This window comes from Pongo abelii, chromosome 16 (genome assembly GCF_028885655.2).
Source record: "Pongo abelii isolate AG06213 chromosome 16, NHGRI_mPonAbe1-v2.0_pri, whole genome shotgun sequence".
NCBI lineage: Eukaryota > Metazoa > Chordata > Mammalia > Primates > Hominidae > Pongo > Pongo abelii.
In genome coordinates this window covers 46,056,645-46,083,408 of record NC_072001.2, presented here as the reverse complement: position 1 = coordinate 46,083,408, position 26,764 = coordinate 46,056,645, and the positions used below count along the sequence as shown (strand labels likewise).

Sequence of the window (26,764 nt, the reverse complement as noted above, 5' to 3'; positions counted from 1 at the left end):
TGTATGTATATCTTATTAAGAAAATAATACACTGGGGTTCTGAGGCACTCCAGACTGTAGTGACTGTAAAGACAGGGAATAGTTTATTCTAGGTGCACATGAACCTTCAAGTCTCTTTAAAATGATCCAACTTCTTCTAATATGAAAGACCTTAAGGGTTCATCCCCAGCTACCTCTCCTTCTACTTCTTCTGTAAGTTTTTTCTTCCTTCTACACAGAACATTTTAAAGATGGGTGGCGTAGCAGAGTGTCTTCTTTTGTGCAGATGTACAAGTTTCTCCATTTACAAACCAAGGGTAAAACTACCCCCAACAAAGGATTGTTTTGTGGATTGAGTAAAAAATTCTAAGTGCCTAGCATCTCCTTAGACGGAGCTCAGTAAATAGTTTCTTCCTGCTCAACCTGTCTCTGTAGGGGGGATAAAAAAGATAATGAAAATAACTACATACGTTTTCTGAAAAATTATTTGGTGTTTCAAATTAAGTCTTAATATTAGAAGATTAAATAGTTAACAACTGTCATCAAATCATAAAGTTGCAGAAATTGACAGGTGTGTGTGTGTGTGTGTGTAAGAAACTAATTTCTGAGCACAGCTTATCACCTTAAGAGTTTAATGAAACTGCTCTATTTTGGTAATGATTATTACTTTCTACTGTGGCAGGTGCTAATAAATTAAATGCCCTAAATTGAATCAGAATAAGAAAAGGCAAACTGGTACTGCATATGCTAACAATGCTTATTCCTCTAACAAAAAAGTGCCTCTGATGCACTGAAAATTCTGTGTCCTGAAGCTTTCAAATAATGACACAATTGTCCTACAATTAGAGACAGCAGTCAAAGACATGGATACATAATACATGTTTTCTGACTTATTCTATTACCTTTGGGTGTACTGGGGAATTTGCCCCTATTATGAAAGGATTCTGGGCAAAGTTGGAAGAAAATAAAAGAATGATTTCCTAGGGCTAAAAAAAGGGAGTCTATGGCCACTCCTCTTCTCCTCTGCCTAGTTTTTAATCTAATATTAGAATTATTCCAAGTGCCCATTTTCAGAATATACTAAATACAGTGTATTCAATTTATTTATTTATTTATTTTATTTTTTGAGATAGGGTCTCGCTTTGTTACTCAGGCTAGAGTGCACTGGCACGATCAGAGCTCACTATAACCTTGAACTCCTGGGCTCAAGCGATCCTTTCATCTCAGCCTCCCAAGTAGCTAGGACTACAGATGCACGCCAGCATGCCCAGCTAACTTTTATTTTTTTGTTGAGATGCGGTCTCACTATGTTACCCTGGCTGGTCTCCAACTACTGGCCTCAAGTGATCCTCCAGCCTCAGCCCAAATTTTTTCACTTTTTTTGTTTATTTTGAGACAGAGTCTGGCTCTGTTGCCCAGGCTGGAGTGCAGTGGTGCAATCTCAGCTTACTGCAACCTCTACCTCCTGGGCTCAAGTGGATTCTCCTGCCTCAGCCTCCTGAGTAGCTGGGACTACAGGCACATGCCACCGTGCCCAGCCAATTTTTGTATTTTTTTGTAAAGACAGGGTTTCACTGTTTTGCCCAGGCTGGTCTCGAACTCCTGTGCTTAGGTGATCCACCTGCCTTGGCCTCCCAAAGTTCTGGGATTACAGGCGCGAGCCACCATGCCCGGCCCCCAATTTTTTTTTAAACATGGTTTCATTACCAATTGACTAAAAAATTCCAAACCAGAATTCATTGTGGCTACAGCTTAATCATTTACATAGTAAATATAAATTGCTAACTTACCTGGACGATTACTTCTATGTTATGTGTCCCACTATTGTAGTTTCTAGGATTCCACTTCAGTACAAAAATGGGACCAGACACATGAACAGCCTGGCCTAAATGAACTCCATCAATCTTAACTGTGACAGAAGTAATGGAGGATAAGGAAAAGGCCAAGACTCTAAAATGAGAGCATATATAAAACACATGGTTTGAGTTTGTCATTGTTTTTGTAAAGGAGAATAACCTTATTGTAACTTGCAGATATATACGTATAGGCAGAACCATCATATTGTACAACGGCAGGAGCCACTATTCATATGATCTGGTTTCTTTCTGAATGGTGGCTTCTGGAGTTGGACAATTAGCAAAACTGAACTGGTAAGAAATTCGGAACTATTCTTTTACTTTTTAGAAAGAAAAATCAATTTTCTTTTGACAAGTCTAGGTAAGGTAGATTCAAAGTTCTTTCTGAAGAAACTCCAGAAGTACTGATTTTTCTCTTAGGAAAATAATATAGGGTGGAAATCTCATTGTGTTAATCCAATGTCAAGCCTACCATCTACTCATTTGGTACCAGGGTGTCTGTCCCAAAGAAACAGGGTTATAACCAGGACTAGGCTACCAAGCCCTTTCAGAGACTATGACACCTAAACCTGATATCCAGCTCCCACCAAAAAACCTGACTGACACATGTGCGTTACATTTCATTAGTGATGAAAACAATAAATGTAAATATCTTGGTACCATTTTTTACAAGTTAATTAGTAAATACTTTTTAAAATATAATACCCAATAATAATAAGAGTACTGTGAATTTGGCACTCATATTGCTTGGTAATATTATAAATTAGCATCTGCTGTTGAAAGTAATTGGATACCTGATACACTGCTGGTGGGAGTGTAAAATGGTGCAGCCACCATGGAAAACAGTATGGCAGCTCCTTAAAAAATTAAACAGATAATTACCATATGATCCAGCAATTCCACTTCTGGATATATATCTAAAAGAAGTGACAGCAGGGACTTGAACAGATATCTGTACACTCATATTCATAGAAGCATTATTCAATATAGCCAAAAGTTAGAAGCAACCCAAGTGTCCGCTGAACACATAAACGAAATGTGGTATGTGTGTATGTGTGTATACATATGTGTGTATACATATGTGTGTGTGTGTGTATATATATATATATACACACAATGTGCAATGGAATATTATTCAGCCTTTAAAAGGAGGGAAATTCTCACATATGCCACAACATGTATAAACCTTGAAGACATCATGTTAAATGAAAATAAGCCAGTCACAAAAGTATAAATATTGAATGGTTCCACTTATATGAGTTAGCTAGAGTAGTCAAATTCATAGAGACAGAAAGTAGATTGGTGGCTGCCAGGGGCTGTGGGAGAGGGAAGAATAGGAAGTTATTGTTTAATGGGTAAAAGTTTCAGTTTTAGAAAATGATAAATGTTCTGGAAATGGATAATGATAATTTACAACAATGTAAACTTAAAGCAAACTTAATGCTACTGAACAGTACACTTAAAAATGGTTAAAATGGTACATTTTATGCTATGTGTACTTTGTTTAATCATGCTTACCATAATTAAAAATAGTGATTTTAGCTCCAAAAAAAAAGAGATTGGGCAATTTTTATCAACAGTCATAAAAGAATTCAAACTCTTTCACCTAGAATCCCACTTCTAGAACTCTTTCTTAAATTATTCAAGTGAAGGAAGAATATATATGTACCAGATATTCATCCACAATTAAGAAAAACCTTAAAAGTTCACCAATGAGATATGAAAATGGTTAGAAAAACTGCGGTACATTCTTTGTGCTGAAAGAAAACAAATCAGGAATTAGAATAGACTGTGCCTTACGATTATAATGATATAAAAACATCTTAAGAGAGAATGCCTGAGAAGAAATACTCAGAAGTGCTAATAATAGTTCTATTAGAAGTGGAGAAAAACATACTTAAAATCCCATTACCCTATTTTCCAAAAGTTGTTCTGTTGTATTACTTTTCAAAATAAATTGTAAAAGTATATTTTAAAAAGTGCTCTTAAATTTGAAAGAAGTTATATGTCTCTTTGCAAAATGAATGTTAACATCCCATTTGGATTCTATTAATCTATATAATCAAATTCACGGCCAGGCATGGTGGTTCAAGCCTGTAATCCCAGCACTTGGGGAGGCGGAGGAGAGCGGATCCCTTGAGGTCAGGAGTTCGAGGCCAGCCTGGCCAACACGGTGAAACCCTCTCTCTACTAAAAATACAAAAATTAGCCAGGCGTGGTGGCACACACCTGTAATCTCAGCTACTCCAGAGGCTGAGGCATGAGAAAAGCTTGAACTTGGGAGGCGGTGGTTGCAGTGAGCCAAGATCATCAGGCCACTGCACTGCAGGCCAAGCAACAAAGCAAGACTCTGTCGAAAATCAAAACAAAACAAAACAAAACAAATTCACTTGCCAACTGAATTTTCAATTCCATAAGGATTATATATATAGCTTTTGCTTTCTTAGAAGGCTACATAACAAAATGAAAAAAATTTGATATATAATGCAAATTTTAAAAAGTAGACTATAAAGGAATGTGTACATTATGCTTATAGCAATGTAAAAGCATGCAAATAAAAAGGCTGGAATAAAATAAAACAAAAATAATAATGGTAGAATTATGGATTTCTGAATGGTTTTTAAAATTTCATCAGCTTAAAAAAATGATATACTTTTTAACTTAATGGGAACAAAACAGTAAGCAATCTATATATAATGTTTAGGTTGTTGAGAAAACTAAAATGGGGCATCTCATAGCTTTCACATGGGAATGCAATCACAATGACTTATTCTCCATCATTATCAAACTGAAAGTAAATTCTGAAAAATTGCTACATACCGGATGTGTGTTGAGTGAAGAAGTCTTTCTAGTGGTTCATGTTTACCACAACTATAAAGGAGTGATTTAGGATTGGTGATAAGAACCACAGGCCACTTGCCAAAGATCAAATCTGCAAAGCTAAAGAGGTCATGATCAAAAGCAAAAATCCGGTACCTAGAGACCAGATAATGATAAGGTAATTTAGTCACTTCACATTGTAAGAGGTCATGAAGGTAATATACAGAACAAATATAAAAATACATAACTAGGACTTTTTTACATGATTAATTTGAATACAGATTAAGTGATATTTTCTTTCTTTCCTCCCTTACCCCATCACTTTATCCTTCACATTTGTCACATAACTGCCTCTGACTGGGCAATGGATTCAACTGTGCTCTTGAACAACACCTGGTACATGGCATGTACTCTTTAATTTTTAAATAAATACTTGTTGAAGTAACTCATCTTATTCCTGTACTTTAAGACAATTTTGAACCTAAAACATTTATTATAACCCTAATACTTGACATTCTTCTTCCCATCAACAATGCTACATAAAATATTAAAATGGTTGATATGAACAAAATTAGAAATCTTTCATGCTTCTTTTAAACCTTTCTTTTTTTTTTTTTTTTTCTTATTTTTGAGATGGAGTCTCACTCTGTCACCCAGGCTGGAGTGCAGTGGCACAATCTCGGCTCACTGCAACCTCTGCCTCAGCCTCCCAAGTAGCTGGGATTACAGGTGCCTGCCACCACGCCCGGCTATTTTTAGCAGAGACAAGGTTTCACTATGTTGGCCAGGCTGGTCTCGAACTCCTGACCGCAGGTGATCCCCCAACCTTGGCTTCCCAAAGTGCTGGGATTATAGGCATAAGCCACCGTGCCTAGCATTAAACATTTATTTCTATAATTTCAAAGAAATTAAAGTTGTTTTCATTTTCCAAATGCAATAACAAAAGGTATAAAATATTCATTAAAGAATAACCAAAGTTTTATATTTTCTAACTTTTAGAACTAAAAAAAGAAATGATTCACTATGGCAGAAACAATAGTGTTCAAGAAATTCTTTACACATTCCCCTGAATTTCCCAGTCTCCTGGTATCAGGTTGGGACCATGTGAGTAGTTTTGGCCAATGGGCTGTGAACAGAAGTGACACATATCATGCCTGTGGTCCAAAGTACTTAAAAGTGTGTATGAGTTCTCCTTGCTCTCTTCCCTGCCCTGGAATTGACATGTCGAAATAGGAATTTTAAGATGGAGAAAGTCTGAATTACTGACTCATCCCATGGATAAGAGTTGTTCTGACTCATATTGAATTTATACAAATGAAAAACCTTTGTGTTAAGCCACTGATATTTCTGGATTTATCTGCATCTACAACAAGGCCTAGCCTAATATTTCCAATATACTGTTTTTTAAAATTATTCTATTGTAACTAACACAATTTAAGTGTTTATAAGGGCAGGTAAAGTTTAGGTCCTTTTATCTGGAGTATACTCCAAATAAAACCCCAGGGTTGGAACACAGGAAAGCTGGTGGAGAGAGAAAGGAAATGGCTTCATAATTAACATCACAACTTGTAACTGGAGCACTTAGAAGAAATAAAGAAGCTGGTCAAGGCTTAGTAAGACTATCTCACAAAAAGCAATCATAGCCCAGCCCACAGCCTCACAGCCATGAACAGACAACTCTTAGCTCAAAGTAATTATAGTTGCCAAATAATTACACGTTTCAAGCATAACTCATACAGTTTCTAAAAAGTCAACCAAAATGAGGAAGTACCTTCCAAGATGTAAAGTTCCTTTTTAATTAATGGAAGTAGTTAAAAATAAAAAGATAACATATTCAGTTCAACAAATCTTTGTTGAGTACCTATTATCTGAGAGCATAGGGTTTGTGTAAATTAAATAACTGTAATAGTTAAACAATAAGATGATACTCCTCAAAACTTGATAAACTATTTCACTTAAATACTTCTTTTAAAAAAGAAAAAAACATATATTTAACTACACTACTTGCTTTTGCTAAACATATTTTCTCTTAGAGAGACTGTAACCTTAAAAAAGCCAACTATCATCTATTTGAAGAACTTAAATCACTACCATCTTGTAGCAATAACCAGTATGGTAGATACAAAATTCAGGCAGAAAAAAATGACACTTCTAGTCCTAGTATTTCTCAAATTGTCGTGCATACACCACCCAGAGGGCTTTTAAAAAAGGCAGAAAAAGGGTTTAGCAGAGACAGGGTTTCACCATGTTGGCCAGGCTGGTCTCGAACTCCTGACCGCAGGTGATCCCCCAACCTTGGCTTCCCAAAGTGCTGGGATTATAGGCGTAAGCCACCGTGCCTAGCATTAAACATTTATTTCTATAATTTCAAAGAAATTAAAGTTGTTTTCATTTTAAAACCCTGTCTCTGCTAAAAGTAATCCTAGTACTTTGGGAGGCCGAGGCGGGTGGATCACCTGAGCTCAGGAGTTCAAGACTAGCCTGGCAAACATGGTGAAACCCCGTCTCTACTAAAATACAAAAATTAGCTGAGCATGATGGCGGGTGCCTGTATTCTCAGCTACTCTGGGCAGCTGAACATGACTCTGTCTCAAAAAAAAAAAAAAAATGTAATTTGTTGGACCCTAATCCAGACCAACACAATCAAAATCTCTAGAGGTAGCGCCTGAAAATTTTTATTTTTCATAAGCTCCTCCATAATTCTTGTGCACACTAGAGTTTGAGTCCAATTCCTAATGGACATATCTTGAAAATCCAATGTAACATAGTGATAGTAAACGTCACTGCTATGACAGGGTTTCCGCAAAATGACAAAGATTGCAGAGACATATATTACTTTAAAAAAACAGAAATATCACAAGTTTTTCTTTAACTGTGATCACCCATGATATCAGTAAGAAAACTATCATTGCTTTGGCAAAATTTATGTGTATAAGTTTTATTCTGTGGGGAGGTTCCCTTACCTCCTGTTATCCTTCCAGTCTCCCACCTCAAGTTCCAAAGTGCCCTGGAAGTGACGAGTGTGCAAAACAGGCATCAGTCCACCAAGTGTATGGAGATGTCCACACAAATAAGCTATAGCCGAACTAACCAATGAAAAATAAATGAAATAAATGAACAAAGATAACTCGTGAGGCCAAACTAATAAAAATGTCTTGCCAGAAAAGCAGAATAGGTAACAGCAAAATAAAAAAACTAAAGACAAATTAATTCTGATTTTGGAAGATTGTCTCACCTCATTATTGACCGGATTCCTGGTGATGGAGAAAGAATAGTGGATGTTGTAAAGTGTCCAAACCAAATTGTATGGTTGCTCTGACTGCTTTCCTTGGCCAGTAATAAGAGCTCCTCCATCTTTTTCTGAAATGGGAGAAAAATGGAAGAATCTTAAATTAGGGCTCAGGCTAAAATCTAATGTCAACAGATTAGAAAACTCCTCTGAAGATTTATAATAATTATTATATGTGTCTAGGCCTTAAACCTTACTAGTTAATGACCTCTATGGACCTCTGTAAGTTTCAAATTGTTTTCACACACATTATATTTCATTTGATACTAAAAATAACTCTGCAATAGGTAGGGTAGGTATTATCCTCTTTTAATAGATAAGGAAACTGCGAAATGAAGTCATCACTAATCTTTACAGCTTTGTATAACACTTTACGATTAATAAAGAGGATATGGAAACTAAACTCCTAAAATAATATCATGGAAAGACTTCTACCTAAATGTTTATAACAGCTCTGATAATAGCCAAAAACTAGAAACCATCAACAAGTTGTAATACATCCACACGATGGAATAGTAATCAGCAATAGAAAGGAAAGAACTACTGATACACATAATCATGTGGATGGATCTCAGAAACATTATACTGAGCAAAAGAAGCCAGACCCAAGAGTACATACTGTATGATTTCATTTATACAAAATTTTAGAACAAACAAAATGAATCTATACTGATAGAAAACCAATCAGTGATTCCCTAGGAAGAGAAGACAGACTGTACAAGGATGACAAGACTTTAGGATGATGGAAATGTTTTATGTCTTAACTGTGGTGACAGTTATACCAATATATACATTTGTCAAAACTCTTCAAACATTTAAAATGAGGGTATTTTATAGTACTCAAATCATGCCTCAAAAGTTGATTTCAAAAAATAACTGGTACATATGTAAATATGCATTAATATTATATGTAAGGTGCTTACAGCAATACATTTCTGGGATCTACCCTCAGGGTTTTTAATTTGATAAGTCTGGGGCAAGGCAAGGGAATCTGCATTTTGTAACACTCCAGTTGGTTTTCATGTACATGATCCTTGAATTCTACCTTTAAAAACACTATACTAAGGAATGGGATTTAATATAAGTTCATCAACCCTGACTAAAGACACTTGATAGATAAGAAACAAAATAGAACCTAATTAAATAAAATGCCTAAAGTAACACAATGCATTTGACAATATTCTGTTCACTTGATTTCACATTCTTTCGAACTCTTGTATAACCCTGAACCTCTTAGTTCTAATTTAGCAAATTCTGCTCTTTATTATATTTATTTCTATACTGGTCTTATACCTCACCACTAGATTAAATACTCTGAGTCTAAGAACTTGATCTTATCACTTTTGTATTCTTTCATATGAGCACATATGTCTTACTTAGGGGCATATACTTATTAAATAATGAGTTGGCATTTACTGTACCAAGAAATAATAAGAGGTTCTCAAATGAGACTTTCCACACAGTTTAAATCCAGCAATCACCTAGCCTTGTCAAAATACTTGAAAATAAACTTATTGATTTCAATAGTCATCCTTCTCTTGTTAAAAAAAAATATATACCAGCTGGGCACAGTGGCTCATGCCTGTAATCCCAGCACTTTGGGAGGCTGAGGCAGGTGGATCACTTGAGATCAGGAGTTCGAGACCACCCTGGCCAACATGGCGAAACCACCCCCCCTACTAAAAATGCAAAAATTAGCTGGGCGTGGTGGCACGTGCCTATAATCTTAGCTACTTGGGAGGCTGAGGCACAAGAGTTGCTTGAGCCTGGGATGTGGAGGTTGCAGTGAACTGAAATCACACCACTGCACTCCAGCCTGGGCGACAGAGCAAAACTCCGTCTCAAAAAATAAACACTAGTTAGAATTGGCAATTGTGGGAACTTAGGAATAAACCACACAAAGCTGTATGTCCTGTACCTTGCAAAGTGCATCCTGTACTCAGTGCCTATTTAATAAATGTTTACTCCATAAAGTGTGAGGTACTTCGTTCTCAGATTTTGGGACAAGAAAAAGGATAGCAAAAATAGTGCTGAAATAGCCAGTAACTTCTAGCCATACCTGTAACCAAGTTAAATTTCTCTCAAGCATTCCTAGATAACAACTAGTTTACTTTTGATGACTTTAAGTGATCCACATGTATCCATGAAAAAATAAGTAAGCTACAAAGGGAAGTAAGATTTTTACTGCACCTTATCTAAAATTCCAAAGAAATTATAGGGTCTCTTAGGCCCTGGATTTACAGTGGCATCTACACAGATGAACGAATAGTTGCCAAAGGGAGTACTGTGGACATAATGGAAAGAGCCATCTCTACGTACAGCAGAATATTTCCTAAAAAATAGAAGACAGGAGGGTGTTAGTGTAATCATAAAAAGACAATGCTTTAAAATTCCTTCCCTAACACGCTAGATTTTACCTTCCTTTGAAAACGAGATTTGCTGATCTGACAGAGAAATATACTAAACTAAATCCACAATGGATAAACTGATGAAATTTCAAAGTTTTTCTGCCATTGTCCCCAAAGACTCATGCAAACTAATTCAATAACCAAACACAAGTTCACCAAGTTCAGAAGTAAGACGGCTCTTTTAGGGAGTCCATTAAATGTTCAAAAAGAAACAAATCAAAATCCAGTGGAACAGTATTTATCAATCATTTGCAGATTTAGTGAGGGCCTACTAAGTACCTAGAATTCTTGGTGTAGTGAGATACAAAAGCTGTCTACTTCTTGAAACAGGACTACAGAGGCTTAATTCACAAGAAAGCCTTGCAAAGATGAAGTCTTCAAGCAAGGAGAAAAAATATTAGTCTAGGTCTGGGTTGTTAAATCTTTTTCAGTTCCTAAAGATATATTGATAACATACACAGGGTCTATATCCACTAATGAAAGTTTACCACCTTAAGTGTCAACAGTGTTCAGGTGTCCATAAAACTGCAGAGTGAAGACCAGGAAGAAAGGATGAGTAACACAGTACAGAGCAGGCACTCATTACATATGTGTTGAATAAATAAGAAGGAAAGTATAGATTTTATTGGAGGGCATACCTATATTATTCAGATGTCAGAACATTATAAGAAAAGTTGGTATTATCTTTTATCTAAGTGTCTTACATGATTTTTACCTAACAGCATATATTTAAAAATACAAATAAACTCCGGAAATTTAATATGCTAGTGGGCCACAACAGCCATCAAATATAATGTAACCCGAGTAAATATATTATATAGACATTACAACTAATACTCAGAAATTAGTCAAACCCAATTTATACAATGTCAATTAGTTCTATTGCCTTCTTCTTGGTATTTTTTAAATTTCCATTTCAGGGCCGGGCGCGGTGGCTCGCGCCTGTAATCCCAGCACTTTGGGAGGCCGAGGCAGGTGGATCACGAGGTCAGGAGATCGAGACCATCCTGGCTAACATGGTGAAACCCCATCTCTACAAAAAATACAAAAAATTAGTCGGGCGTGGTGGCGGGTGCCTGTAGTCCCAGCTACTCCGGAGGCTGAGGCAGGAGAATGGCATGAACCCGGGAGGCGGAGCTTGCAGTGAGTGGAGATCGTGCCACTGCACTCCAGCCTAGATGACAGAGTGAGACTCCGTCTCAAAAAAAAAATTTCTATTTCAGGGTTTTATTCTAAATTAAAATTTTTACTTATATTTTTTCTTGCTTATTTTATGTTCAGTTATTCCTCAGAATCTTTTTTTTTTTTTTTTTTTTTTTTTTGAGACGGAGTCTCGCTCTGTCACCCAGGCTGGAGTGCAGTGGCGCGATCTTGGCTCACTGCAAGCTCCGCCTCCCGGGTTCACGCCATTCTCCTCCCTCAGCCTCCTGAGTAGCTGGGACTACAGGCGCCCGCCACCACGCCCGGCTAATTTTTTGTATTTTTAGTAGAGACGGGGTTTCACCGTGTTAGCCAGGATGGTCTCCATCTCCTGACGTCGTGATCCGCCCACCTCGGCCTCCCAACGTGCTGGGATTACAGGCGTGAGCCACCGCGCCCGGCCTCCTCAGAATCTTATAATCTTACATCTGTTGTTTCCTTTCCTGCATTTTTGATACATTAAAATCCAACTGTCTAAAAATAAATCCAACTATTTGAAAACACAAGTTAAATATATGATGCTAACATAATATGGGGTTTTGGCATTCTCTGGGGCTTATTTTATTTTTTTGAGACAGGATCTGGCTCTGTTACCCAGGCTAGAGAGCAGTGGCATGATCTCTGCTCACTGCAATCTCAGCCTTCTGGGCTCAAGCGATCCTCCCACCTCAGCCTCCCGAGTAGCTGGGACTAAAGGTACATGCCACCATGCCCAGCTAATTTTTGTATTTTTGTAGAGATGGGGTTTCACCATGTGGCCCAGGCTGTGATGCACCTGCCTCAGCCTCCCAAAGTGCTAAGATTACAGGCATGAACCACTGCACCCAGCCTCTCTGGGACGTTTTTTTTTTTTTGAGACAGAGTCTCGCTCTGTCGCCCAGGCTGGAGTGCAGTGGCGCGATCTTGGCTCACTGCAAGCTCTACCTCCTCTCTGGGACATATTTAAGATCAAGATTTAACTTTAATTTTTTTCTTCAGATTGGTATTTCTGTAATATTTATATTTTTAGTAAAATGCCATTTATTAAATTCAGATAACGTTTAGGTGGCTAAAAACAAAAATACAAAGGTAACAAACTTTAAAGTGACTATTCACTTTACTTTCCCAATAACCACTCAGACCCAAGTCCTGTTAATTACTTTTGAACATGTCTCCTAACTCCCCACAGTCACCATCAAAGATACAAACAGTTAACAGGAAGTGAAAGATTTTCATCTCTGTCCTCTTCCTTTCTCACATTAACAAAAGAGAACAACCTCCTCTTCCAATGTATGGTGACTCTAATCATACAAACTCAGTTAACCAGTGCTTTTTGACCTATCATCCTCAAATTGATGTCACCATCTCCATATCCAAGAACTTAGTTCAGATGGGTATGACTTTTCATATCATGACTGGACTATTGCAGGACCCTCCTATTTAGTCCACATAACTCCAATATCTCTCTTTTTTCCTTTTTATCCCATCTTTTTCCTTTTTTATTGTGGGATTGCCATTTATAAAACACTATTTTAATTATGTTACTTGCCTCCATAAGAACCTATGCTGAATTATGAACTATTACCCATCACATCTCAACTTCTATGCTTGTTACTTAAGACCTCCATAAATTAGCCCTAAGCTACCTATCCAGTGTCATACTAGTCCTCAGTATGAATGTTAATTCTGGTGATACCACTTTTCTTACTGCCCCTGCAAAGTTCAGTTTTTGGTTTCCCAGTCCGTAGCTTTTAAAGATCTCTTCATACCTATCTTTTTGCCTAAAATATCCTCCTTGGCATGTCTTACTTCTTCAAATGCTACTCATTTTTTAAGATTGGACACACTTTTTGCTTCTTTTATAAAGTCTTCTCTATGTCCACTCCCATGCTTTTCTGATTTCTCATAGTGATTATCATGTGTACCAAATAATCTAGCATTTCATCGGCCATTTCTTCATGTTCTTTTCTGATTGTTTCCTAAATAATTCTGATGTCCCTTAACTACACTATCAGTTCCTTGAAGGCAAAAGCCAAATTTTTAACATTAGCTCATGTATCTCTCACACTATCCAACTAGGGATGGACTCTCAATAAATATTTGCTACATGATTGATTGACAATGCAGAACAAAGCTACTGAATACCCCGAGGCTGAAAAGTGCACTGCAACCAAAAGAGGCATCTAAACATAATGAAACTAGAGAATTGGTTTCTAATTCAGAGATCCCTTGCCTTTTCACATTCATGACAAATAAAGATTATTTTAATATTTGTATGACACAGGGTGAAAAGATAAAGCAGCCAGGTGACTAACTGGGCTCTCCAGCCACCATAGAGGCCAGGAGAATCAGTATCTCAGGATTCTGAAAACCCAGTGACCTCAGTGGTGTGGCTGACAAGCTCTGATATAAACGACTTTTCCTATGTATCAATGACTTAAACAATTTTTTAAGCCCCTGTGGAATATTAAAAGTACCATTAGCCAAAACAAAGCATTAAACTGCATGCATATTTCAGAGATATTGTGGTTCCTGACACCACAATAAAGCAAATATTGCAAAAAAGCGAGTCACATGAATTTGTTGGTTTCCCAGTGCATATGAAAGTTATGTTCATGGCTGGGCGCAGTGGCTTATGCCTGTAATCTCAGCACTTTTAGAGGCCGAGGCAGGCAGATCACTTGAGGTCAAGAGTTTGAGACCAGCCTGGCCAACATGGCAAAACTCTTGTCTCTACTAAAAATACAAAAATTATCCAGGCATGGTGGCACATGCCTGTGGTCCCAGCTACTCAGGAGGCTGAGCCAGGAGACTCGCTTGAACCAGGGAGGTGGAGGTTGCAGTGAGCCAAGATGGTGCCACTGCACTCCAGCCTGGGTGACAGAGCAAGATCCTGTCTCAAAAGAAAAAAAAAAAGTTATGTTTACACCATACTATAGTCTATTAAGTGTACAATTATATCATGTCTAGAAAAACAATGCACATACCTTAATTTATAAATACTTCTACTGACTGGGCACGGTGGCTCACGCCTGTTACCCTAGCACTTTAGGAGGCCGAGGTGAGTGGATCACTTGAGCCCAGGAGTTCAAGACTAGCCTGGGCAACACATCGAAACCCTGTCTCTATAAAAAACACAGTCATTAGCAAGACATGGTGGCTCACGCTCGTGGTCCCAGCTACCTGAGAGGCTGAGGTGGGAGGATCACTTTGAGCCTGGGAGGTGGAGATTGCAGTGAGCTGAGATTGCGCCATTGCACTCCAGCCTGGGTGACAGAGAGACCCTGTCTCAAAAAAAAAAAAAAAACCTTACTGCTAAAAATGCTAATGATCATCTGAGCCTTCAGTGAGTCAAAATCTTTTTACTGGTGGAGGGTTTTGTTTTGATGTTGGTGGCTGCTGACTGATCAGGGTGGTGGTTGGGGTGGCTGTGGTAATTTCTTAAAATAAGGCAACCATGAAGTTTGCTACATCAATTGACTTTTCCTTTCACAAGAATTTCTTGGCCGGGCGTGGTGGCTCACTCCTGTAATCCCAGCACTTTGGGAGGCCGAGGTGGGCAGATCACGAGGTCAGGAATTCAAGACCAGCCTGGCCAATATGGTGAAACCCCGTCTCTACTAAAATACAAAAATTAGCAGGGCATGGTGGCAGGCGCCTGTAGTCCCAGCTACTTAGGAGGCTGAGGCAGGAGAATCGCCTGAACCCGGGAGGCGGAGGTTGCAGTGAGCCAAGATCGCACCACTGCACCCCAGCCGGGGTGACAGAGCAAGCCTCCATCTCAAAAAAAAAAAAAAAAAGAATTTCTCTGTAGCATGCAATGCTGCTTGATAGCATTTTACCCAAAGAAATCCAATCCTCTCCAACACTGTCATTGCTTTATCAACTAAGTTTATGTATAATTCTAAATCCTTTGTTGTCATTTCAAAAATGTTCACACCATATTTAGAAGGAGTAGATTCCTTCTCAAGAAACCACTTTTTCTGCTCATCCATAAGAAGCAACTTGTCTTCTGTTCAAGTTTTATCATAAGATTGCAGCAATTTAGTCACCTCTTCAGGCTCCACTTCTAATTCTAGTTCTCTTGCTATTTCCACATTTACAGTTAGTTCCTCCACTGAAGTCTTGAACCCCTCAAAGTCACCCATGAGGGTTGGAATCAACTTCTTCCCTCCTGTTCATGTTGTTATTTTAACCTCCTCCCATTAATTGCAACTGTTCTTAATGGCATCTAGAATGGTGAATCCTTTCCATAAATTTTTCAATTGACTGCCCACATCCATCAGAGGAATCATAATCTAAGGCAGCTATGGTCTTATGAAATGTGTTTCTTAAATAGTAAGAGCTGAACATTGAAATTACTCCTTGATCCATTGGCTACAGAATGAATACTGTGCTAGCAGGCATGAAAATAACATTCATCTCCTTGTACATCTTCCTCAGAGCTCTTGGGTGACCAGGTGCATTGTCAATGACCATTGATATTTTGAAGGGAATGTTTTTTTCTGAGCAGTAGTTCTCAACAGTGGACTTAAAATATTCAGTAAACCATGCTGTAAACAGATGTGCTATTATTATCCAGGCTTTGTTGTTCCATATATAGAACACAGGCAGAGTAGATTTAGCATAACACTTAAGCACCCAAGGATTTTCAGAATGGTAAATGGGCATTGGCTCCACTTAAAGTCATCAGCTATGGAGCAGGAACCCACATCCAGGAACAGAGCCCTTTGATCCTCCCTCAGAATGAATGGAGACCAGAAATCAGACATTTCTGTCCAAGAAAAGCAGGATTTCGTTCAGTGCTTCTCCCAGATTGTTAGGGTGCTGACTGAGGATGAGATGGGGCACCCAGAGACAGGAGATGCTATCACCCAGCTCAAGGAGGTCCTGTAGTACAATGCCATTGGAGGCAAGTATCACCGGGCTTTGACGGTGCTAGTAGCATTCTGGGAGCTGGTGGAGCCAAGGAAACAGGATGCTGAGAGTCTCCAGCGGTCCCTGACTATGGGCTGGTGCGTGGAACTGCTGCAAGCTTTCTTCCTGGTGGCAGATGACATGACGGATTCATCCCTCACCCACCGGGGACAGATCTGCTGATATCAGAAGCTGGACATGGGTTTGGATGCCATCAATGTTGCTATGCTTCTGGAAGGGAAGCATGTACGTACCGCCTGCTGAAGCTCTATTGCCAGGAGCAGCCCTATTACCTGAACCTGATCCAGCTCTTCCTGCAGAGTTTCTATCAGACTGAGACTGGGCAGACCCTGGACCTCATCACAGCCCCCCAGGGCAATGCAGATCTTGGCAGATTCACTGAAAAGAGGTACAAATCTAGTGTCAAGTACAAGGCAGTTGTTACTCCTTCTACCTTCCTGTAGCTGCAGCCATGTACATGGCAGGTATTGATAGAGAGAAGGAGCATACCAATGCCAAGAAGATCCTGCTGGAGATGGGAGAGGGAGAGTTCTTTCAGATCAGGATGATTACCTTCACCTCTTTGGGGACCCCAATGTGACCGGCAAAGTTGACACTGACATCCAGGAAAACAAATGCAGCTGGCTGGTGGTTCAGTGTCTGCAACGGGCCACTCCAGAACAGTACCAGATTCTGAAGGAGAATTTTGGGCAGAAGGAGGCCGAGAAGGTGGCCCCGGTGAAGGCAATATATGAGGAGCTGGATCTGCCGGCTGTGTTCTTGCAATAATAGGAAGACAGTTACAGCCACGTTATGGGTCTCATTGAACAGTACGCAGCTCCCCTGCCCCCAGTCATCTTTCTGGGGCTGGCGCGCAAAATCTACAAACAGAAAAAGTGACCTAGAGACTGCAAGGGTGGGGAAAGGAGGCCCTAAATAAATTATTGTGTAACTTTCTCAAAAAAAAAAAAAAAAAAATCAGCTGCATGGACCTCTAGCAATAGTCAGCCTGTCCTTTGAAGCCAGGGATTGACTTTTCTCTAGCTATAAAAGTCCTAGATGGCATCTTCTTCCAAAAGAAGCCTGTTTCATTTACATGGAAAATCTGTTGTTTAGTGCAGCCATCTTCATCAATTATCTTAGCTAGATCTTCTGGGTCACTTGCTGCAGCTTCTCCATCAATCAGCACTTGCTGCGTCATACTGCATATTTATGTTATGGAGTCGACTTCTTTCCTTAAACCTCATGAACCAAACTCTGCCAGCTTCCAACTTTTCTTCTGCTGCTTCCTTACCTCTCTCAGTCTTCATAGAATTGAAGGGGGTTAGGATCTTGCGCTGGATTAGGCTTTGGCTTAAGTGAATGTTGTAGATGGTTTGATTGTCTATCCAGAACACGAAAACGTTCTCCACATCAGCAGTAGGACTGTTTCACTTTCTAATCATTCATCTGTTCACTGGAGGAGCACTTTTAATTTCCTTCAAGAACTTTTCCTTTGCCTTCACAACTTGGCTCACTGCTGCAGCTCAAGAGGCCTAGCTTTCAGCCTATCTGAAAGCCTTTCAACAGCCTTCCTCACCAAGCTTCATCATTTCTACCTTTTGATTTCAAGTGAGAGATGTTGGGCCCTTCCTTTCACTTGAACACTTAGAGGCCATTGTAGGGTTATTAACTGGCCTAATTTTAATATTGTTTTGTCTCAGGAAATAGGGAGGCTGGAGGAGAGGGAGAGAGATGGGAGAACAGCTGGTTGGTGGAGCACTCAGAACCCAGAACACATACAGCACTTATTGATTAAGTTCCTGGACTTATATGGGCAAGGTTTGTAGCACCCCAAAACAATTACAATAGTAACATCAAAGGTCACTGATCACAGATCACCATAAAAGATATAATGAAAAAGTTTGAAATATTGTGAGAATTACCAAAATGAGACACAAGAGACAGGAAGTGAGCACATGCTGTTGGAAAAATGGCTCCCATAGACTTGCTCAAAGCAGGCTTGCCACAAACTCTCAATTTGTAAAAAACGCAACATCTGCAAAGTCAATAAGGCGAAGCATAATAAAACGAGGTATGCCTGTATATGAAACAGAAAGAATCAAAGGAAAGAAAAACTCTAAACAAAAAGAAATGCATCTGTCACAAAAAGACAAAAGGCTCATTTTTTAAATTACCAGAGATTCTTTATAGAAAAATTTTATCTGTTAAAAAATGTTTTCAGCTAGGCACAGTAGCATGTGCCTGCAGCCCCAGCTACACAGGAGTCTGAGGCAGGAGGATCGTTTGAGCTCAGGCGTTCAGAGCTAGCCTGGGCAAAATAGCGAGACCCCTGCCTCTTAAAATGTTTTTTAAAGTTTTCTCTCATTCATTGAATTGACCACACCCTCCTTATAACACTGACTCTACATAGTGGTCTGTCTTCTGTTTATTACAGTACCTGTAATAATTCTTGACGCTGTCCAGACTTGGAATATTGAATGCATCTAATTAAAAAAAAAAAAAGCAAACATTCATCCACATTAAAAAAAGAATACAAACATTTTCTTTAATGACTAAGGGAAAATAATTCTTTCTATAACAATTCTCCCACACACACACCCAGGGTAGAGCCATTCCATTTACTATTCAGCAAATAGTGGGAGGACTAGGAGAGGGACCCATCCTGGACAACCTCCCATTATTGCCATGGGTTTCAGTTTGCTTCCCCCACCTAGAAGTGCTTAGCCTAAGGAAAGGGTAGACTCAGCCCCTGACTCAGAACAGAGTCCAGATGGCCCTGGCCCTACCACCAACTCATGAACTCCCACCATGGCCCATCTCTCTAGGGCCACTGAGCTTCTCCTAGAACCAGTATGGCCAGACTCTGGGTTGCTAAATCCAATCCAAGCAGGTTAGGCTCCAAGTTCTAGTCCCTAGGCTGGCTAAAACCCTGGAATCTTGATTCCAGGATGTGGGTGGGATGGACTTAGGTCCTAAGCTCCAGGCTAAGCCAGGAGCCTTCAGGGCTGCAGCAGGTAGCTGCCTTCATGGCTAGGTTTCTTGGGCAGTGGAACCTTTTCAGGATAGAGGCCAGGGCTGGAGTTGGGACTAAATCTGTAGAGACAGTCAATATTGGCAGAGCAAGAGTGTAGGCCCAGCAGAGAATGACTCGGAGCAGAAGCAGCAAGAAGCCTATGAGGCGTTGCAGATGACGGCAATGAACACCCCCTGGGAAACAGCTGCCCCCATGACAGGCAGCCCACCCTCAGACCAGCACAGACAGTAGAGCTGCCTCAATGGCAAGGCCTATGCCAAGGTGGGACTCTGGTATGACCAGCCTTCCATGGAGGCTGTCCTGTCTACACACTCGATGATTCCTGGGCAGTGGAGATGTCCACCTGCAGTCTTAAGCCAAAGTACAGCCCGGTGCACATCTGTGAGAGGGTTGGGACAGTGGGATGTTCAGATTTAACTGAGGCTCCAACAGGGGCAACTGGCCCACCCCAAGCTCTCTGCCTCTGCTGGCACAGACTTAGCTAGCCATGGCGTGACCGTAGCAGCCTCTGTCATCTTTCTATAACACTTTTAATGGTAGAATGCCAATCAATTAGATTGATACTTTAAAATTTTGATATCTTAACAAAATTCAGATTATCTAGAAACTTATTTAAGGCACTTAGTATACTAGAGAAAAACAGGTACTTTGAATTCTATACCACTCAGAATAAATAACTTTGAAATTATAAGACTGAACTGTAGTTGCTCTTGTCTTAATCATGTGATTCTAAAAGCCAGCAAGAAGTGGATTCATGCCTGATCCACTGATCAGATAAAGTAGACAAATGAAGTACTTAGCTAATAAAAAAGTCAGCCTTTATGAATCAAACAAATACACTACCATCAGGACTCTTTTGGAGAAGAGTTCATTTCCTTACCAACACAACGATAATCTAAAAAAGGGAAAGGATTATCCATTTCCCTGTTCATGCCTATGGAGATTTGTTTGCAATTTAAAATTTTTAGGCTAGGTGCAGTGACTCACACCTGTAATCCCAGCACTTTGGGAGAATGAGGTAGGAGGAACACTTGAGCCCAGGAGTCTGAGATCAGCCTAAGCAACATAGCAAGACCCCATCTCCACAAAAAAAAACTTCAAAAATTAGCCAGGTATGGTGATGCATGCTTGTAGTCCCAGCTACTTGGGGGGCTGAGGTGGGAGGATCATTTAAGCTCAGGTCAAGGCTGCAGTGAGCTATACTCACACCACTGCACTCCAGGCTGAGTGACAGAGCAAGACCCTGTCAAAAAAATAATAAGCCGGGCGTGGTGGCTCACGCCTGTAATCTCACCACTTTAGGAGGCTGAGGGGGGGGCAGATCATTTGAGGTCAGGAGTTCCAGACCAGCCTGGCCAATGTGGTGAAACCCCACCTCTTCTAAAAATACCAAAAAAAAAAAAAAACAATTAACTGGGCAGGGTGGTACCTGTCTGTAATCCCAGCTACTCAGGAGGTTGAGGCAGGGGAATCGCTTGAACTCGGGAGACGAAGGTTGCAGTGAGCTGAGATTGCACTACTACACTCCAGCCTGGGTGACAGAGTGAGACTCTGTCTCACAAAATAATAATAATAATAATAATAATAGTAAATTTTAAAAAGAAAAAATAAAAGCAAAATTTTTAAAATTTGCACACAGTAAAATTCATTCTTTGTGACTTACAGTTCTATGGATTTTGACAAATATGTAGTGAACCTGAAGTCCACCACCACAATCAAAATATAGACTAGTTCCATCACCACCAAAAATTCTCCATGATGCTTGTTTGCAGTTAATCTCTCTCCCAATCCCTATCCTCTGGTAACTACAATCTGTTCTCCGTCTATTGTTTTGCCTTTTCCTGAATGTCATATAAATGAAATCATACAGTATGCAGACTTATGGGTTTGGCTTCTTTCACTTAGCAAAATGTATATTTATTAAAACATCTGTCTGCATGAATTTTGCTAAAACTCATATTTTTTCCATGTACAGAAGAAAGGACTGGGGGATAGGGGGCGGGGGGAGGGATAGCATTAGGAGAAATACCTAATGTAGATGACAGGTTGATGGGTGCAGCAAACCACCATGGCACATGTATACCTATGTAACAAACCTGCACATTCTGCACATGTATCTCAGAACTTAAAGTATAATAATAATAAAAAAAAGAAGCAGCATATGTCACAAAAAAAGGACCATACCAATTGTCATCTCAAAGGCTAACAATGACATTTGAAGTTTTAAAACCACATTATATAGTTGTATTTCAGAGTTGTGACCTTTAGTATATGTAAATCTATGTTACAATGTCCCACTTTATAATTTTACAATCTAAGTTGGAAAATCTAGGTTCCTGAAGGGGGAAAAAATCTCTTGTCTTTATTGTATCTGGCTCTTGGCTCTTACCATGATTTCCTTTGATATCCAGCCACTTGGTTTTTTCCATGACTCTTGTCTTCTTCAGAATACCCTGGTAGGTTTGCCATTCTACCTCATGCTGCCTGGATCCCAACTGTTCCTTTGTTTTGGCATCTGTCAGGTCTCCTGTAGGTTTACACAAGAATTGAATCACAATGCAAAATAAACTCCTGGGGGTTCCATTTTTTTTAGATATGTACACTGAAGGAACAAGGATACTTAAAGCACTCAACGTGTATAAGCATAACTGCTCACGAGACCACCAATGTCCAAATCGAGCCATCTAAACTAACAAGATTTTTTCAGCAAGGGCTTTGTTTCTTATAGGTTAGCAAATGCCTGTTTAATCTCCTGTGATATTCGAAATGGGTTGTGAAAAAAATCTTTAAAAAGAACAGTACAAAATGCATCAATAGACTCTGATAAAATGAAAATGATTTATAAGAAATTCCAATACTCTGAGTGGGTGCCTAATATCTATGGCAACCATATTTTCCAAACCACAAAATCAGAATATGTGTATTATTTTTATAGCAAGAAGCAATGTGGCAGGTGCAATTGGACAACAAAATACCAAAATTTATAGGGAACTAGACAGAAAACTTTTTATGGGGGCTCATCCATTAAATGAGAACTGATACCCTTTCATGTCAGCAGAGATGCTTCAATAAGGTGGATGAGTGATGAATTCCCCAGTAAGCAAGATAGATAGATGCTCCTTTAGCTTCTTCTCCTCACTACAGTTTGGAAGCAAATAAAGGGTTTGAAGAGTCTAGAAAACTCAAGTCATAAAACTATCAAAGGATGAAGAAAAAGTGCCCTGGGTCACCGGACGCCTCAGACAACTGAAAATATAAGATTAATAATGTAAAGAAAATAGAAAAGTTAGCAAAAGAAGAGAACTTCTGATTCGTGGTTACAGGCTTTTCCCTAATTCTCACAACCAGAACTGTAACAACAACAAGAACAAAAACCAGACACAAATATATCAGACAACAGACTGACATGAGAACCAGGAGCCTTGCTTCTACTGCTTTGACAAAACCTTGCTACGTCAAATCATTTTGCCTGGATCTTGACTCATTCAGTTATCCATAGGCAAAGGGGTTAGACTGTCCAATCTCTTCCACCTCACAGAGCTCATCTGAGGCTGTGGCTATACTGCTCCCAACGTCCCCAAAGTGAAAAGCCACAGCCCTGGCTAGAGTTCTACCATGCGGACCACAGAACACCACCACAGCACGGCAAGCCTCCCTACCTGTTGCTAGGACGAGAGCTGGTTGAATGATGTCAATAGTTTCAGAACAGAATTTCTCTAAGTCTACCGCTCTGCCTGGATCTCGAAACCTGCTCAGGTGAATGTCGGATATCTGCCGAAAACAGGTATTGAACAGAGAGATCTGAGCCAGAAAAAGGCAGCATGGGGAGGGGCGGCTCAGCGGCTCTCTCCGGCAGAAGGAAAAGGCAAAGAGACAGTGCATAACGAACCCCCCAGGTAAGGACAGGGCCAGCACTGGACAGAGCCTCGAGTTACAACCTGACTGAGGTCCCCAGCCTGGAGCGTGGGGCCCAACACCCGCCAGGGTCCCACCGCACTGTGCCCGATCTGCTCCCGCCTCCCGGCCCGGCTTCCCGCCGCGTCACCTGCAGGCCCCAGAAGATGTTGCTGTCTCCGGGACCTGGCGCGGGGTGCGGCCTCCTGGGGGGCGCGGGGCGCGGCAGCGGCGAGGGCTGGCCTGCCAGGCCGTAGTGCTCCAAGAGCATGGCCACCAGCGCTGCGGCCGCCAACCCCGCGACCACCCTGAGAGCCAGCACTGCAGCCATACCGCCCGCCCGCCGGGGCGCGGCCCTAGCTGATACTGCGCGGGACCGCGCGGCGCTCCCGGGAGCCGCTTTGCCTGCACTTCCGGACTCTATTGTCGCAGAGTCAGAGCCGGATGCGGGGCCGGCGCCGGATGCGGGGCTGGAGCCAGACACTGGGCCTAGGGTGCTGCGCCCGTCAGCCGCCGCCCAGCACCTGCCCCTCTCTGGCGGCGCAAGTGACTGGGCTCGTTTTGCATAAGTAATACGATCAAAGAAAAGGGAACCGAAACTCTGAACACCAATGACGGTGGCCGAGTGGTGGCGGGGAAGGAGACCGGGACCAGTGGCCGGGAGGCCGGGGCTAGAGTCCTGGCTCCGCCTTGGTCAGTCACTCCTGACCTCAGTGGGTCGATCTCCTTACCTGTAAAACGGAGTTAATAACACCTTCCGTGCGCACTTTGCAGGGTTGTTGTATCAAAGTGAGAATGTATGAGGACGCCTTTTAAATTGTCTCACAAATGTGTCAGGTGGCTTCCTCTGGCCCCTTCTGATTATTAACGTGCCTCCATAGGTTTTCTTTTATTTCCCTTCCCCTTCCCCTTCCCCCTACCATTCCCCTTTCCTTCATTTCTCAGACAGGGTCTCTGTCCCCCAGGCAGGAATGCAGTGGCGCGATCATGGCTTACTGCAGCCTCGACCTCCCTGGCCTCAAGTAGCTGGAATTACAGGCTCGCACCACCACGCCCAGCTAATTTTTTAAATATAGTTTTTGTAGAGACTGGGGTCTGTCTGTGTTGCCCGGGCTGGCCTCGGAACTCCTGGGTTCAAGCGATCCTCCCGCCTCCGCCTCCCAAAGTGCTGGGACTACAGGCTGAGCCACCGCGCCCGGCAGCATAGGTTTTCTATAGATGTAATTCCTATGTTTTGTGAAAGTTATTTTTCCCTTAACCTGATTTCACATGCACCTGATTAAATAATATTGCAACACGGTGGTATACCATTCATTTAATAAGTATTAAATACTTCCTATGGGCCAGGCCCAGGAGAATTAGATTCAGCCCTACCTTAATTTATCTAACCACTCCCTTATTGTTGATTTTTTAATTGTTTATTATATATTGCTGTTCTGAGTAATTTTTTTCACGTCTTCCTTCCTTTTATTGAAAAAAATTTTAGAAAATGGCAGTTAATAAAAGGCACAAACAAATCAACAGGGATATACTAGTGGAAAACACAATATAAAACTAAAATGTCATTGGCTTCTTTAATTGGTTAAGAGCACAAAATTTAACAGGCAGAAGGTCTGTTTCAAACAAATTAAAAAGCTATGTGTTTTTTAAATTCTCCCCAAATCAGGTATATACACACCCACAAAAATAGTGTGTGAAGGAAAACTGTCATACACAAGAAGTCGTATCCTGAATTCTTCAAGGAAATACATATGCAAATAAGAATTAACAGTCAGCAACAGATTAATTTTTTATTAATTGAGTCTTAAAATGCTACATGGCCCAAAGCTATACTATATAAAGTACTACTAAGTACAAAGGAAAGTCTGTACAGCTTTTAGCAAAACTGCTTTCCCAGAAAAACAAATTAAAATAATGCAATCAGCAGACCAAGGAGACTACAGCTAGACATCAGAGCTACAACTTCTCATATCTGTGTCAGAAAATCCTGTTTATCCAGAACAGACTAAAATTTCAGGACAAAACAGGAATTTTTAAACTTTTTTTACTTTATCCATTTTAAGTTCTTTTTATCTCCCCAACCCCACAAACCAGTAATTCAGCAAGATCCAACAGAAAGAGAGCTACTTTTAGAATTGGCTATTTTATTTTTCTTTTCTTTTTTTTTTCTTTTTTTTTTTTTTAGAAACGGAGTCTCGCTCTGTCACCCAGGCTGGAGTGCAGTGGTGCAATCTTGGCTCACTGCAAGCTCCGCCTCCCAGGTTCGCGCCATTCTCCTGCCTCAGCCTTCCCAGTAGCTGGGACTACAGGCGCATGCCACCACACCTGGCTAATTTTTTGTATTTTTTAGTAGAGACGGGGTTTCACCGTGTTAGCCAGGATGGTCTTGATCTCCTGACCTCGTGATCTGCCCGCCTCAGCCTCCCAAAGTGCTGGGATTACAGGCGTGAGCTACCGCGCCCGGCCCTTATTTTTCTTTCTATGGAGACACTGTCATGGAGCTTGGATATTTCAGGCTCATGTGCATCCATGACCGGTGTCCCGCTGTGGTCAAAAAACTTAGCAATGGACTTGGTGAACTCGGCTTCCCGCTGCTGCTTTGTTCTCCCACTGAGGAAGGTCAGCTTCGAGGTGTATTTGTCATCATACCTTTTAAGACTGGAGGACAATTGCCAAATATTATCAGGATCCATTCCTATAGGATCTTTCCTATGGGCCACGAGAAAGATGCTCCTATCTTTATATGAGATATAAATGGTCAGAATCCCCATCATCATAAAATAGGATATGACGCAGAAAGCCAAAATGGGTTTGGACTATGGAAAGGGGTGCATATAATCCCAAATCAAAGCCACTATGGCAAAGAAACAGGAGATTGTACAGATGGTGAGGCGACCATCAGTGAGACCAAAATTCTCCACATATTTGTATTTTTCCAGAAGTAACTTTGTGGCAGAATCATCCAAAGAGTTTTTCACAGCTGATCCATCCCACTTGTCAATTTTTACAGGCTTATCATCTATCTTCCACTTATCCAACAAGCCACTATGGCCACTGCCTGTCCAGCACCTGGAACCACTGCCAGCCCCACTAATGCCTCCACTACCACTGCTTCTCCCACCCTGATCAGCTGCCGCTGCCATCTTATCCACTTCTGCCTGTTCTGAGTGAAAGTATATATATATATACACACATATATGTGTATATATATGTGTATATATATATACACGTATATATATACACACGTATATATATATATATACGTGTATATATATATATATATATATATTTTTTTTTTTTTTTTGAGACAGAGTCTTACTCTGCCACCCAGACCGGAGTGCAGTGGTGCCATCTCTGCTCACTGCAAGCCCCACCTCCCGGGTTC

At 40.6% G+C, this 26,764-nt stretch overlaps 1 protein-coding gene and 2 pseudogenes across 12 annotated transcripts in view; 1 reads left to right on the top strand and 2 right to left on the bottom strand.

Annotated features, from left to right (window-relative positions):
• Window positions 1–24,053, bottom strand: part of TMEM62 (transmembrane protein 62) — a 48,314-nt gene extending 24,261 nt beyond the window's left edge. For 2 of the 12 annotated variants that reach the window (XM_054532686.2, XM_054532687.2), the window contains exons 1-10: window positions 23,531–23,932; window positions 23,145–23,256; window positions 21,875–22,012; window positions 18,889–18,934; window positions 10,135–10,276; window positions 7,891–8,015; window positions 7,619–7,741; window positions 4,656–4,811; window positions 2,630–2,692; window positions 1,770–1,929 (exon numbers count right to left, since the gene is read on the bottom strand). In XM_054532686.2, coding sequence (XP_054388661.1) covers window positions 1,770–1,929; window positions 2,630–2,692; window positions 4,656–4,811; window positions 7,619–7,741; window positions 7,891–8,015; window positions 10,135–10,276; window positions 18,889–18,934; window positions 21,875–22,012; window positions 23,145–23,256; window positions 23,531–23,710 — 1,245 coding nt within the window. In that variant the 5' untranslated portion in view covers window positions 23,711–23,932. Of the gene's footprint in view, window positions 1–1,769; window positions 1,930–2,629; window positions 2,693–4,655; window positions 4,812–7,618; window positions 7,742–7,890; window positions 8,016–10,134; window positions 10,277–18,888; window positions 18,935–21,874; window positions 22,013–23,144; window positions 23,257–23,530 lie in introns of those variants that run through there. The other 10 variants (XM_024232398.3, XM_054532692.2, XM_063716598.1 and 7 more) reach the window with 7 other exon arrangements.
• On the top strand, window positions 15,633–17,375 carry LOC103892498 (farnesyl pyrophosphate synthase-like; annotated as a pseudogene).
• A 1,292-nt stretch (window positions 24,054–25,345) lies between the features above and the next one.
• On the bottom strand, window positions 25,346–26,522 carry LOC100431203 (signal peptidase complex subunit 2-like; annotated as a pseudogene).
• Window positions 26,523–26,764: the final 242 nt, after the last annotated feature.